At 32.9% G+C, this 15,398-nt stretch overlaps 1 protein-coding gene across 1 annotated transcript in view; it reads left to right on the top strand.

Moving 5' to 3' along the window:
- LOC150090353 (uncharacterized) overlaps positions 1-8,922 on the top strand; it is a 92,475-nt gene extending 83,553 nt beyond the window's left edge. The window contains exons 9-10 of the mRNA XM_090369085.1: positions 2,188-2,364; positions 7,656-8,922. Of these exons, the coding sequence (XP_090225211.1) occupies positions 2,188-2,364; positions 7,656-8,045 (567 nt within the window). The 3' untranslated portion in view covers positions 8,046-8,922. The remainder of the gene's footprint in view (positions 1-2,187; positions 2,365-7,655) is intronic.
- The last annotated feature ends 6,476 nt before the right edge of the window (positions 8,923-15,398 follow it).

Genomic DNA, 15,398 nt, shown 5'->3' with positions numbered 1-15,398 from the left:
TTTCAGGATGGATATGTAAGTTATAGGGCTACAATTAAAAGGTAACAGTCATTTTTAGTCTTAAGCTATATCTGGATCTTATTTGGTTGAAATTTCAATTAGTTAAAATTGAACATAATATTGTTTATTAATTTTTCTTAACTGCTTTCTCAGTGGAAATGTCTTTCAGTTTAGTTTTTAGACTAAACTGAAAGACATGTGCTACCTGAAATTTAAAATCTAGTAGCATGACTACTACTCCCCTGTATAGTTAGCTTTTATTCATTCAAAGCTAAATATTTGTACTAAGTTGAGCATTTTTGTCTACATTCAATTTGTCAAGTTCACCTTAAACTAATTTTTCAGTTCTCTAAGGAAAAAAAAAGCAGCTGATTAGTTATATTTAAAATCATAACAGTAATACAATGCCAATGCCTGCAATCTTTACAACTTAAACTTCCAAATGAGGCATGATTTAATGCAGTTCTTTTCATATTATAAAACAACCAAATGGTTATTGTAACATTCTGTTTTGCAGTTACACAACTGCATAACCCTAAAATACAATGAATCTAACACTTCAGATGGTTTTAACATTAGTAGAGGCATATGATGTAAGAAAGCAAACTTTATACAGCATCAGCCAAAACTTCTATTTAAACTGCCCATTTCTATAACAGATTGAAGTTTGGTTCCAAAAATCAACCACCTGCTGACTAAAGGCAAGTTTCCACACATCTATAACTGTCTTTCCTCAATTTGAATTTGTCCCCTCATACAATTAATCTGTGGAAGAGGAGGATTCCACTATATCATGATTCATTGAGATTAAATCATTCAGATGCTGCATAGTATTTTGAATGAGATACAAAAACATGAAGGTGATAAATTTGTGGAGCAATTTTCATTACAGCTGGAATCCAGGCATACTAAGCCTAAGTGCTAAGGATGTTAATAGATCAATCATTTGTGCATAGGGTTGAGCAGGTTGAATGCTGATAAGATTCTTTCTCTTCCTCAGATTAAGAACCCAAGTTAATAGATTCAAATTGAGGAAAGGCAGTTGTAGAATGGATGTGCAGAAGTTTGCCTTTAGCCAGTGGGTGGTTGATTGGTGGAACAGACTTCCATCTTTTGTTATGGCAGTTTATAGCCTAAATTAAAGCTGAGCTGGACAGGCATTTGGAATGGAGGGGTGAAATGGAAGGTTTGCAGCTGATGCTGCATAAGCTTGCTTTCTTGCATCGTATGCCTCTATTCTATTCTGGAATGTCCAGATGGAGTTCTGGACATCTTTGGAATCCACTGTCTTCATTTTTAGAACTTAGGCAAGACTGCCTTCCATGTCTTGGCAAGCAATAGTCATTGCCATGGGATCTAGGGCTCTGAAAACTTTCCAGAGCCCTATAATTATTAAACTTAATGACTTGCAGAATTGACTATATCTATGACTATAATATTGCCTTTGTCTAGCTGACTGAGTAAACAAAGCATGATTTTTCTCAGTAAAGGAAACTTCTCCATTAATGTTCTCAGACCAGATGTCCATATGAAACCTTTACAATTTAACTTAAAAATCACTAAGTTGAAGGTTTCATATGGATGCTACTTAGTATAGTCAATTTTAAGAAATTGAAATATTTCTGCCCAACAAGAGATCCAGTGGCATGTAACATAAAAACAAACCACCCTGGTGCCTTTGAAATGCCTTATGTAAGTTTTTTTTTTTTTTTTTTTGTCTGATTTGGTCCTCTAAAGTAGTAATGTTTTTAACTTTTCTAATGTATTTTCCTATAGCCTATTTTAGTTTCTAAGCTTGTCTATAAATGATAGACATTTTTTCCTATGTATATTTTACCATTAAATTTTTGGACCCCTCAATTTCTGGTTTTAATGCTGTTCTCAAGCATGTGAGCAACAACTTGTATCATTTTGGATCACTATAGCAATACAGTATTACTGTCATTGGTGCTAAGAACATCAGTTTCTAGAGAAACTTAATTTAGTGAATTCATTGCATAATCTAATGTATTGTTTGTAAGCAGGAATATAATATTTAATAGCATATTGATATCTTTTTGATCAGCAGAAATACTGCAAAGTGTATATCAGAAATGGCTTACAACAAATTTAAATCTTATTTGCAGGAAGCAATTTCCTGGATATACTAAATTCTTAAAACAAGTTTTTGACTTGTTTCTTTTTTAGTCAACACCATACATCTATTCATCATTGTCTCCTACATCTCATACTTCTGGAGTACCTGGAACTACAGAAGCATATCATTATAGTCCTCTTCTTCAGTCATCACATATTGGAACATATACCTGTACTGTACCAAATACAGAATATGCTGAATCAACAGATTCAGAATCTTCATCTGAGGTAAATAAAGACTTCTCTTGATTAGATTAAGTATTTAAACTCTTGTATAATCTAAGAATGTATACATTGAGAATAATTGCCTTGTGACCAGCATGTGTTCTGGAAGTTTCCAGAACACATGCTGGTCTCTTCAATTTTATAATGAAGATTCAATTACAGAATAAGCTTTATTTCTTGCAGGTGAATACACTAGAACTTCCTAGCTAAGAATATTCATGCTTCTTGATCAAAAGAATCAAGCATTGATATGCCTGGAACTTAAATTATTTCAGAGCTAAGGACAAAAGTCAACCTGCAGATTTTTGGCTACTTCCAAATTATATCCCTCTCTTCTGCCAGAACTTGTTTTTCTGACCTTTCAGACTTAGTCATTACCTTGGGAGGTAACTTGTTCCAATGATTTAACTCACTGACTGAAGTCTACATTCTGGTCTAATTCTTCCCCTTTTTTAAGACCCATGATTCTTAGCATTTAATACTGAATTCCTTTCATTTTACTATTCCTTGAGCCTTGTCTATTAAATCCCTGTCAATCAAGGCCATCTGACCTTGATGTCAGATGGTGGTGCCCACAAACTGGCACCAACATTTCTGAGAATGTTGGCAGAAATTTTAGGATGTAAACATTGTTGGGAATTAAACACTTCCCCTATTTTCCTTGCATATACTACTAAAATATTTGATACTTCAACTACTGAAAGACAAGTTCAAATGTCTAATATGCATTGACAAACTAGTCTAAGTTCATTTAAATGAACATTTCTGCAAAGTAACTTGAGTGGAAGGTTGTAAATCTTGCTGACTCAGTGATACATACTATGAAATATAGTGCAGTGTTTTTAGTTCCTAACTTACAAGACAAAAGCAGCCACAAGTAGGATAGTACTACCTGAGGGCCCTACCTTAAAAAACAGGGAAAATAAAAATACATGTTAACCATTTATTTAAATAAATATGTACTATTAATGTTTTATTTCCTATAAAATTTGAATATAATTAATATTAGCATAATAATCACAAAGTTTTGAATTAATATGTTCAACTAATTTGTTGGGGTTTTGTGTATAAAGTTAGGGTTTTGCATGGGCCCTTCAGAAGTTGGGCATGCACCTGCTGTTAAATCTGTCTCTGGGCCTGTTAAATCAATCCTTCTCATTAGGAGAGGAATATTGTCCTCAAATTTAAGTATTTGGAGGTGTGCAAGAGTAGTGGGGCAGCTGTGAAGTATGTAATACTAGCATACTGTGCTTTCTCAAATAACTTTACCTTTCCAATGCACCATAAAAGAACTAAATGGGACAATATTATAGTGCCAGAATTTTCCTCCAGTAGAATTTGAGAAACAAGACCATCTTTATTAGAGAAGAAATGGATATTGGAACTTGATGAAAAATTCTGAAGTTAAGACTTCCCCCTTTATGACAAATCTCCAATATTTGGAAGTTTGATTTCTTACAACTACCTATATAAATTTCCCCCCCCTGCTAAAAGGAATCAACATTTAAATTTTAAAATGTCTGTTTTCAACTTGGATGAATTGTGTAATAAAGCCTACTCTGGTTTCTGAATGACAAATCCAAACATGTCAAATGGTTGTGGAAGTGCAGTGGACTTGCAAAAGATGAACAATTACTCTTGTTTGTACTATCTATTCCTGTGTGCAATGGTTGCATAGTGTTCTCAATTAACTGCTACTGGAGAAATAAATGCAATAAGGCTTTGGAAATTTAAAGTGAAATTGCAGTAAAGAAATTATAAATATACATGTAAGGACACTTGTAAACCTGTACTTAAGAAAAGGATATTGTCAAAGCAGCCAAGTCAATTATTTTATATTCAAATAATGAACTGCATTTTTTATGCACAAGATGCAACAATACACTTGCATATACTAACTTTAATTGTCTTGTTTATTAAATTGATTTTGTTGATTAACATTTTAATTCTTGTACTAACTTAATTTCTAATTGAAACATTTTAAAGTTTGATATGTACTTTGCAAAAATAGTAACTAACTGAAGTTAAACCACTAAAATGGCAAAACAGTGTACTATATACTGTTGCCATTGCCCTTTTCCCCATATGCCAATATACCACAGACATTGGAATATCCCACAATACAGAAATGAAAAGGTGGTCACCCTACTGCAGATCAGTATTAAGTGTCAGATTGCACAAGCAAGCAAACTTATACAGCATCACTCAAATTCCCACATTCTGTCCAACCATTCTAATTATTCATTAACCCCCTTCAAATAACTTTGCAGGAATGGCTATACCTAATTTTCTAATGCTTCCTTCTATCTTTCCAATCTTGCATAAACTTATTTCTTATAAGATTATCCTTTGTACTGCTTAATTTTGAAAGCTGATTCTTAGATAGCTTTATATTCAAAATTCTAATTCCACAGGCTTTTATTCTCATGACTTATTTTAAAATTTAATCTTTGCTTTTTTTTAGCCTAAAAGCTGACTAGTATTCTCAAAGGTCAACTTTGCCAGTCTTTTACCTGACATGTGAATTTCATTCATGCAGGGTCATATTCAGCTTTTTCTTTTTTACATTAGTACAGTACCTCAGTCCTAGTATTCTAGAACTTGGCTCTCAAGAATGACCACAAGGATCTGATAACCATCATTACACCTAGTTTTCAGCCTGTAATGTCTAATTTCATCTGTACTTGCTTTCTTTTCTATCTCAATATAATATCCAAAACTTCACTTCCCTTGAAAAATGATTCAGGTATCCATAAACTGACTGCCCTTATTTTTGATTACTTCAATAATAATTTTCCTGCTATAAGAATTAATGCCAAAACACCTTAATTCTTTCTCAATACATTAAACCCTCTATTTTATAGACTAATAAAGGTTATCCTATTGGTGAATATCCATTGGTTTTTTTTTTAGACCTCTTGTACCCACTCAATTAAATTTAGTCAGTTTATATATAAAATTCTGAAATAAAGTTCAACTTAGCTACCTTTTCTGGTTGCTTTATATATATAAGCAAATTTACTCTGTATAGTGGTTTTTCAGAAAAAGAAGTGGAGCTAAGAAGCAAGACTTGACATACATAAAGTAAACTCCTTAAGCTTAGCCTTGTTTTTTCACAATACCTGAATTTTTTTTGTTTCTCCTAGATGTAAAGGAACAATTTCTCTAACAGCTTTAACTTCTGTACATGCTTTTTTACCAGTTTCCTTAGGAGCTGTGATGCACTGTAATTGAGGTTATTAATAAATAAATCAAAGTGCACTTAACTTGATATGAATTAAGTGATTTTTGTAGTCTTTGCAATAAATGTATGAATGGTTAAGATTAGTGCTGATGTTTACAAGCTTGGAATCACTTGTTTGAAGGTCTACAAGTAAATTTTCCATAAAAAAAATTGAAACTGATACTTGCTTAATATTCCAATTTTGGTTGCTTTGGTGCAGAACTTGAAAGTGGAAGCAACTCTCAGTCCTATTAAATTGAAGTATGTAAAACTTAATTTTGTCATTTCAGACATCTTGGTCCTCTATCTTTATATTCCAATGGATTTACTTGCCAAAACCTCTATGGTAGATCCAGTGTTCATAATTCTTTTCTCTTCACTACTTTTTGCAGTTTACATTGCAAGTTCTTGAACATCTGTCACAAAGGTTGAATTAAATTTCACAAATGAAGAAACTATTTCAGATGGAAATGTCCTTTCATCCCAGATCTAGGAATCCATTTTCCAGCAGAATCTTTATTTGGCTTATTTTAAGAAAAATAGTCTAGGAAACTATCCATAATTAAGTAAGTTTGGTTCCCACTTTGGCCATTTGTCTAACCAGTATATCAGATGGTTTCAGTGAATTAGATGTTTCATGTCAATGAGTCCAACTAATTGGAGATTAGTGTTCATACATTTATTTTGAAATCCATTATGTAATAGGTAAATTAAATAACTGTTTACTAATGTTCATATGCTATCCATTGTTAGCAATGGCAAATTGTCTAGGATCTTGATTCATGCATAGTGTTACACTGATGTGTAGGAGTGGCTCCACATGGATCCCTGGACAAATGCCCTAATTACCTGCCAAGAGTTTGCAAACAACATTGCAGAAACACTATCTGTATTTGACCAGAAAGTGGCTCCTGATACTTCAGGAGCAAAGTTCAGAGTTTGAGAAATCTATTTGCCTCTAAATGTAATCTGAAAGGAAAGTGGCCTACAGAATTTTTCAACATGCCCCTGGGCCAAAAATATCCAACACTTCCATTTATTAAGTAGTTAGGTCCATACAACTTAATAAGTAATGTTGAAGTTGAACTACCTCAAACTAGTAGTTCATGGGTTGTTAGACAGATGTAGCATATTGCTGTTTCCCTCAAATTTAAAATATCCTGCAGTGCCTGAGTTTGCTGGGTGTAGTAGTGGCAAATGATCAAAGGAAAGCAAGCTTATATAGCATCTAAGAAACTACATTACCCATTTATACCCTCCAAGAATCTTTTATTCTTCCTTGAATTTGTTTAAACCTCCCACTTCCATAACAGAAGGAAGCCTGTTCCAACAATCAACCACCTACTGGCTGAAGGTAAACTTCATCTATCCAGCAACCATCCTTCCTTAACCTGAATTTATGCTTTCTCACATGTGTAGCCTCAGCAAGAGGCCATGCTTGCTCAATCCATTTTAAGGGCTTAACCACCTCAATCAGGTGTTTAGTCTGCAGAAACTAATTTTTAGAACTCAACTTCCTTGGTAAAAGCACCCTTTTGTTCCCTTATCCAATTTGGTTGCCTTTCTATATATAGCCTATATTTACAATGTACAACCTGCATGTAACTAAATTCCTAGTGAATGAAATTTCACCATCTTGATCCATTAATTTTTCAACAATGCCAGATTTCATTTAAAATAGAATGGTAATTTAACTTTATTTTCATAAATAGACCTTTACTTACAGGTCAAGTTTTTATTCTGGATGTTCAGGTTTTGGCTCTCCCAATTCCTCCATAGAAACAATATAAATTTGAAGCAAGAACTTGGGTCTTAGGACTTTTCTACTAAATTTAATGTTAATAGATTAGCTATTTTGGTTGTCTCGTCTTTTAAAGTACTACACAAATCCTAAATTTCAACTATCATATGAATATTGAATGGTAAATACTTGAACATGTTTCAAACTCCTGAGGTATGTTTGATAACAAAACAACTGAAATCTAGCATGATTATGTAATTTATCTAATTTATTCAGATTAGTGGAAATAATTCCTTAATGGAAACTGCAAACATTCTTTTCAATTATCAGGGAGTCAAGATGCCCCTTCCTAAGACAGAAAGCAACAGTGGAAAACAAGGAAATTCCAATACTACAACTAACAGAACATCAGGAAAAGTTCCAGTCACCACAACCACAGCAAGATTAGCAACCATCCCTCACACAGTAGTTCATCCCATCTCAGCACATCAGTTAGTAGCCAAAACTGTCAATGGTGTTACAGTAATGGCTTATCCAAGTCCTGTTATGATAGCTCCTCCTTATTACCATATGAAAGATCATAATCCAGTGGAGCATGATTCTGCAATCTTGGATATGCACTACTATCATCCCAGTGTGCTGACACCACCAACAACACCACTTACTCCCTTAAATTGCGACTATGCAGTAGCATCAAATGACTCTGCACGGAAAACTTGAATTGGTTGCAGTTTTGTTAAAGTGAATATTGCAGCACATCTAGTCAAGTGTTAACTCGAGTATATTTATGAGTATACTTGCCCCTGCAAGTGTGGTTAATGTTAAACATCTAGTATTTATTTATATTAATATTTTTGAATAATAACTTAATCCTTGTACTAGATTGTGTGTAACTATACTCATTATTTTGTATAAGCATCAGTCACCACAAATATATAGAATATGTAAATATGAGCTTAGTGGATTAATTAGAACTAGAGGACTTATTCTAATGATACTTAGTCATTTCTAGTAATGTAGTAAATGATTTAAAGTTGTATAACTTTTGGCGGCCCTAAGACAAAGACTTTTATAGATATTTCTACTTGAATGCTATAACTGCATATTTGATGTCCTAGAAATTTTTTCAGTAACTGTAATAAGCTTTTAAAACTTTTATCAAACTGTTGCACTACAGAATTGGATATAATGAAGTGGGTGCATATTTTTTAAAGTACTGGAAATTTGACTTAAATTCTAATAGAATGTTATTTTACACTTATACTATGAAACAAACCAGATTCTTTTAAAAAATTATGCTTTGTGAAATACTTAAACCAGTGAATTTAAAATTAGCAATCTGTTGGTTTTGGTCCAGTAAGTTTCGATTTTTGGCTCGTTTAGTTTTTGATTTTTTTCTAATGTTTATATTTTACATGTGCAGTAAAGTTTTAAGCTTGAACTTTTGAAAGAATCATGGGACTTCCTATGGACTTTAATTCTTAAACTACAGACTGTTGATTTCATCGAAGTGAAGATATGCTATGTAATTTGTGTATACTTGAAGATGGACATCTAAGGATGTAATGTCCTCTTCATTAAGGAATGTCTCATCTTTCCTAGCAGATGTTATAATAAAGCACTATATATATTATATAGCACTTCCTAAATGTCAAATAAAGGATTAAGCTATCAGTTGAAACTTTATTCAGTGTAAACTTTGCTAGAGCAAAACACCATAAACTGATTTATTCACTCAGTTTACATTGAAAAACAGTTGAGTAATCTTTTACACTTGTAACTTCCTTCTGACTTACATCCTCAATTTTTTAATATGCTTGCATGGCATCTGTGGATATCCTTTGTTTTAATTATAGGTTTCTAGCTACCTTACCAAATTTAATGACTTATTATAACTTAAACTCAATTAAAATCTCAAATGAGAAACCAATAAATTTAAGGTGACTGATCCCCATATTGAAAACCAGCCACTCATCTAGCAGACAATATGAATGTATTTAGTTTAAATTTAACTAGCAAAATAGTCTAAAGGAAGACTATATACACACCATTCACTGGTTTACTAAATGCTATGGGAATTGCATAAAAGAAAGCTTTGCTCTCCTGGTATCTGTTATACATAATTGTTTGATAGTATATAAAAATATACTATATAATCAGAATATTAATGGGGAAAAGGTACATGCAAACTTGATTTAATTTACAAATTTTAAACTAAATAGTGATGCCTGCCAGATCTGATAGTAATAGAAGGTTAATATGCTATATTAGATTATGGAAGCCTTCACTATCAAACTTTGATAGGATAGCAATCAAGCTAGGTCTTTGTCATGTGGTGACAGTTCTGTGGAAACTTCTACATTCAACAATTTTATCTTGCTCATCCCTCAGATTTTCTGTATACTATATATTCTATTTTAGTTTTGCTAGACAAAACTAACTGCAGTTGAGTGGAAGGATCTACTCTAACTATAGTAAAAGTAGCCTGTAAATGCTTTCTATCCTGGTAATGAAGTATTTAATTTTCCTACTAGTGTAAATTAAATCATTGCCTTTCTTGGTGCAAGAGAAATTATACTTATCTACCTCATTTCCCATGAGGGTGCAAGTTTAAAACAATTTGCATTTGATACATAATATACCATATGTGGTAGTGCATTTAAATGAGTCTCCCTTTCAAATCCTTATGGCAGCATAGTGATGGTACTCTTTTTCTCTAACATATAGAAAACTATGCTTGATCCTTGTTGACAGGAACTTATTTTTCATGCTGTTTGAATTTGTTTTGGTTGAAGATTTTAAACTTTTCTGAACATTTTTCCTCAATGTTTTAAGTATATTCAGACTAATCAATTTACTTGATATGCCAGTTCTTTTGGTTATTCCCAGTAGACCAGTTTGTCAATCTGGCAACAACCTAAGTTTGACCAATGATTAATTAAGGTGATACAAAAGACTAATTATACATTATTAAGTAAATTATAATTTAAACCTATAGTAATTTTTCTTTTTAAGTAAAGTTCTAAAGTCCAAACTTGAACAATAACATGAAAATGCATGGAAACCACAGCATTTCCTAAGTGAAATGCTAACAAGGCTTTGCAGAAAAACTATGGGAATGTGCAAGCACAAATCCACTGTGCTTAGATAGCATCAGTTCGGTGATAGAACAATAGTCAGAACCTGACTATCTCAGGATATCCATGTACATGACTTGTAGTAGATGTGAAAATTCTTGACTAGGGAAGGAGTCTAGTGCTATAATCCTTAGTCAAGGATTATAGCACTAGACTCCTTTTCCTAAATAAAGGGAGATGGTTTACATTTGTGTCATAACTTCAAGATTTCATTTTTGGGAGGTTGAAGGAAAGTTTAGGATTTAGCAATCCTAAATCCAAATCAGTTTGAAAGAAATAATCAATATAAAAGGATTCCACTTTTTGTAGAAGACATGTAATTGATATGTTGTCAAAAACATTGAATATTTGTTCATAATATTTGCCTCATTTACAAATTAAATTCTTAATCAGGAATTAGTTAAATGAAGTAACATCAATTAATTTAACATTTAAGTTGTTACTTGATTAAGTAACATTAAACAAGATATGTAGCACACCACTATTACTTTAACTAGTAATATAATGGAAAATTTTTTTATGTATACTTTTGGTATACATAACTTCAGATGTAGGAAGTTCTCTTCTTGCCAAATTGAACATTTCTATAAGAAATAAAAAAAAAATTACCAGGAAGTGTTTGCTAGTTAAACTACCAGATAAACTATGATCTTATTAGAACCTTGTTACTCATCTTTAATTGGTAATTTTTAAATTTTACTTATGACAAAGTTAATTTTACTTATTTTTACATCTAGGTAAATGTTGACACTGGGCTTTTTCTTACAAAAAGCCATATGTAAGGCTATATTTTTTCCTCTCTCCCCTTATCTGGCATACTGCCACAGGTAAGATTTAGGTAACTTCTACCCCTATAATTATATAGCATGATAACTTGCATTTATATCAATTTCCAAAGAAATTGAATCAAACCTTAACATCTACATGGCTATCTCACATAGCAACAGTGCACATAGCCTCAATTGTTGAGGAAATTCTATATGAATTAAGCAGCAGAACAGTTCTCAGCCTAGACTAGATATTGACCTTTTTTTTTTCTAGATTGAAAGGTAAAGTAAAAAGGTGTCCATCTTGCATCAGATGGAGTTAATGTAACTCTGGGTATATCTTGGAGGCTTCTCTGAGGTTTTAAAAATGAGTGGAGATGGGATAAGTAAACTAAATGTGGGTTATGTCAAAGCAGTAACCATCAGCCTTGAAACAACTGTTTCAGTCAACTATTTTATCAAAATAGTGACTACTGATAGTAACTAAAGAGGCTGGTGTCTAAATTAGTCAAGTGCTATTGTTGGTTTGCCACTGTTACAGGATCAAATTTTCTAGAGCCAAACTCCTTGGCTGAGATTCACTATCCTGGTCATATTCCAGCTAGCATACTAGATAGGATGGCTTTTTTCATACTCTGAAAAAGGTCTCTGGTTCAAATCCAGTCTTGAAAAGAATTAGGATTTCATGTCAATTAATTGGTCTTGAGTAACAAGTTTTCTTCCAGAAACTAGCAAAATAGACAAACTGACCAAAGTATACTGTGCAACATGCTGGTCCTTTGTCTTAGTTTTAGCACATACTAAGACAGTCCTCTGTGTAGAGGTGACTAATTCTGGGGCAGTGACCTTTATAATTACAAAATTGCAAAGAAATTCTAATAGAGCTAGATTTTTGGGTAGGGAAAGTTTCTAACCTGATACTTCAGGAGCTGTCTTCCCTTCTGAGGCTGCAATAGATTTAACAAGATATTTGCAATTTTATAAACTGCACAAACTTGCAATGAAGACTTGCAAGTTCCTTTCTATTTAATTTAATTCAATATGACAGTACAGGTGCTAATTTTTAGCTATATTAAACTTAATCTTAAGAATAGAGGCAATATCATAAAATGGGACTATCCAAATAGACTTAATAGCATGTATATCTCTTTAGAGGAAACTAGAGCATATTCAAAGGAACTTTTAACTAGGTTTGAGGATAAATTTTTTCTAACAGCTACAATATTAGGAAAAAATGCCCTTAAAATCCACAAGGTGTATTCATGTATGAAATAGTATTCAATAAACAGTTTAAAATGGCATGTGTTTCATTTATTTTCACACTCTTGGATAACAAGACCAAATATTGTCAAATTCTTCTAGTAAGAAGAAAATAAACCTAAGCTTATTTTCAAGGTGCAAAACTTCTGTAAATATTAAATCAACATCAGTATGAGTCCTGTGTATCAGTTCTTTTGCTAAGATGGTAGCATCTGATTTATACTTTTCTATATAAAAGTAGTTTACAATAGCTCAGCTGTTTTAGGTGTCTTATACAATTGGCTCTAATTGTCCAGGGCTGGACATGTTAAACCTATGGAATTGGTCCTCATTTGTGTATGTAACTGTTTCCAATATATAAGATTTATTAATAATAGTAAATGATACAAGAAAGTAAGGTCATAGCATTGGCCCAAAAAGAACTTGTCCATATCATTGTCCTCTCTGACCCCTGTTATTTGTTAATTTTTTATTAAATTCACTCAAATTACCTTTTGGCTAAAAGTAAAAATATTAATCTAACCTGTGGTCATCCTTTTAAAACTTAAATTGGTCTTGCTTGAGCAAGAGGAAGGATGCCATCAGCATTTAGTTTAATCCATTACAAAAACCATAAGCACCTAAATCAGATCTCTTACAGGTGCATGGTCTCCAGATGTTGCAATTTATAGCACTGAAAATATCATTTCTAAGTTTTAGAATTCATTATACATGTCTACTTTTAACAAATCTATGGCTAAAATAGTCATGTACCTTAAATTTATGTAGTAAAAACAGTTCACCTGTGGCATATTACAAGGTGGGGCCCTGGTGCAATGGCTTGTTAATTTTTAAGATTTTTTTTCTCTTGCCCTTTGAGTTTCTTCTTGGTTTAGAGCCCTTATGTATCTGCACAATAAGAACTTCTGCTGCAAATAAATATCCAGTATTAAGTCTCTTGGAAGCTGTGCCAAAGCAACCAAGTTTCAGTGTTTGAGTGGTATAACTTGCACTGAGATTTAACTTTTCCATATTATGAAAATTCAAATGTTCTTTTCATAATGATTGGACTTGAATCTCTTTCCCACATGTTGAAGCAGGCTGATTTTTAACCACTAACTGCAAGGGCTCTTGATGTACTCAATAGTAATGCAAACCCACTATATGGACTGTCCATAGATGGATGCTTTAGCCATCTATCCTAAGATTTTTGTTATTAGAATAGTTCAGGTTGAGGAATATGTAAGATTTGAATGAGATATTGTATATGCAAATGTCTCTGCTCATGTAACATCAGATAAGAAATATGGATCTTGTAACATTTTGTTTTGATTAGATCTTGTTACATTTGAAGGTTTTGATTGATGACAAAACTGCTTTCTTTCATATTATAATTATTAGCCATATGGTGAAAGAAAGCCTAAGGCTTATGCTGCACCAGCCAAACAAATTTCTGAATTACCCTGAGAAAGTCAGAAAAAGGAAGGAATTGCCAGGAAAAAATATCTAGCTTAGGACCCTGGGTGTGCTAAGCCCATACTCCCCAGATGTTGAGCCCCTGGGGCAAAAGTGAAATTCTTATTCTGGTTAGTATGGTACATGAAATACTGGCATCCTAGCAGCTGCTGTATGACAATTCCTTAATACAGTGGTGCTTCTGTGTATATACTGTTCTAAAAAAACTTATTTTACATCTACATCCAAGATTATAGATTATCTTCATAGTTGTCTTTGATCTGATTTCATGTTTGTGAAAATTCAGTCAGGCACAACCAAGAAAGTAGCAGGATCAAATCTGGCTCATTTTTTTTTATTCCAAATATTTTATATTTGGAACTTCTAAGTATTTGTGCTATATGCTTAGGATATTATATTGATATGTATATATCAATGAAAAACAGATGGAAGCCTGCTCCAACAATTAACCATCTGCTTGCTGAAGGCAAACTTCCACACATTGATCCTGCAACCATCCTTCCTCATCTTGAATGTATGCCCCTCATGCATATAGTCTCAGCAAGTGGAAGAATACCATTTAACATTCAGCTTAATTCATTCATGGCTTTAAACACCTCAATGAGATCTCCCTGCAGGTGCCTGGTTGTGAGACACTGCAGAACTGAAGCTTTTCTAGATAAAAGCACCCTCTGCAATTTTGTTTTCTTTAGTTTTGTTTTTATATCATGAGTGTAATATCCACTACTTAATGTTCCCTTAGATAGCACAGATAGGTATCACTGTCCTCCCAATGTGTGGAAGAGACCAGAATTTGAATCCCATCAACAACATGGAAATTTTATGGGCTTCTTTTAATAACTCAATTGAATTAGTTGGTCTTGTGATTGTAACATGTTTTTTCTCCTATAAACATTGGCTTTTACATCCAGCAAACAAGCAAATTGACCATAGAACACATGCAATTTATAGACGTACAGTGGCGGACAAAAAAATTGCATTACTTGTGAATTTTGCAAATGTATTGTGGTACATTATGGGTTGCTAAAATGTTTGAAATGCATTTGTTAGATGGGAAATATCTGTGAAAGAAATCCAATAAAGACTCCACCTGATATACCTAATTGTCATAAATATCTTTCCAAAGGGTAAAATTTGTAATTAATGGAATTATTGTTATGTACTGTAAATCAGCAAAAGTCCTTAATATTTTGTTCCTCTAGCTGCAATTACAACCTTGCAACAATCTGGCATAGAGTTAACCAACTTCTGGATATGTGGTTACCCAATTTTGTGGTATCACACACCCTTACAATGCACTCTTGTAGCTGAACTTTACTTGTTTGGCTTTGGCTGGGCAATTTTAGACATTATGTACTGGCAATTTTCAATAGGATTCAAATATGCACTGTTGCCAGGCCAGCCAGCATTTCTAAGGTATGACTGAACCTTAAGGGAGAAAAATGAGGGAAAAT

The sequence above is a fragment of the Mastigoproctus giganteus genome, chromosome 2 (genome assembly GCF_048544385.1).
Source record: "Mastigoproctus giganteus isolate SK-2022 chromosome 2, ASM4854438v1, whole genome shotgun sequence".
Lineage (NCBI taxonomy): Eukaryota > Metazoa > Arthropoda > Arachnida > Uropygi > Thelyphonidae > Mastigoproctus > Mastigoproctus giganteus.
Note: the sequence above shows the minus strand (reverse complement) of the source record. Positions and strands in the feature narration are given on the sequence as shown.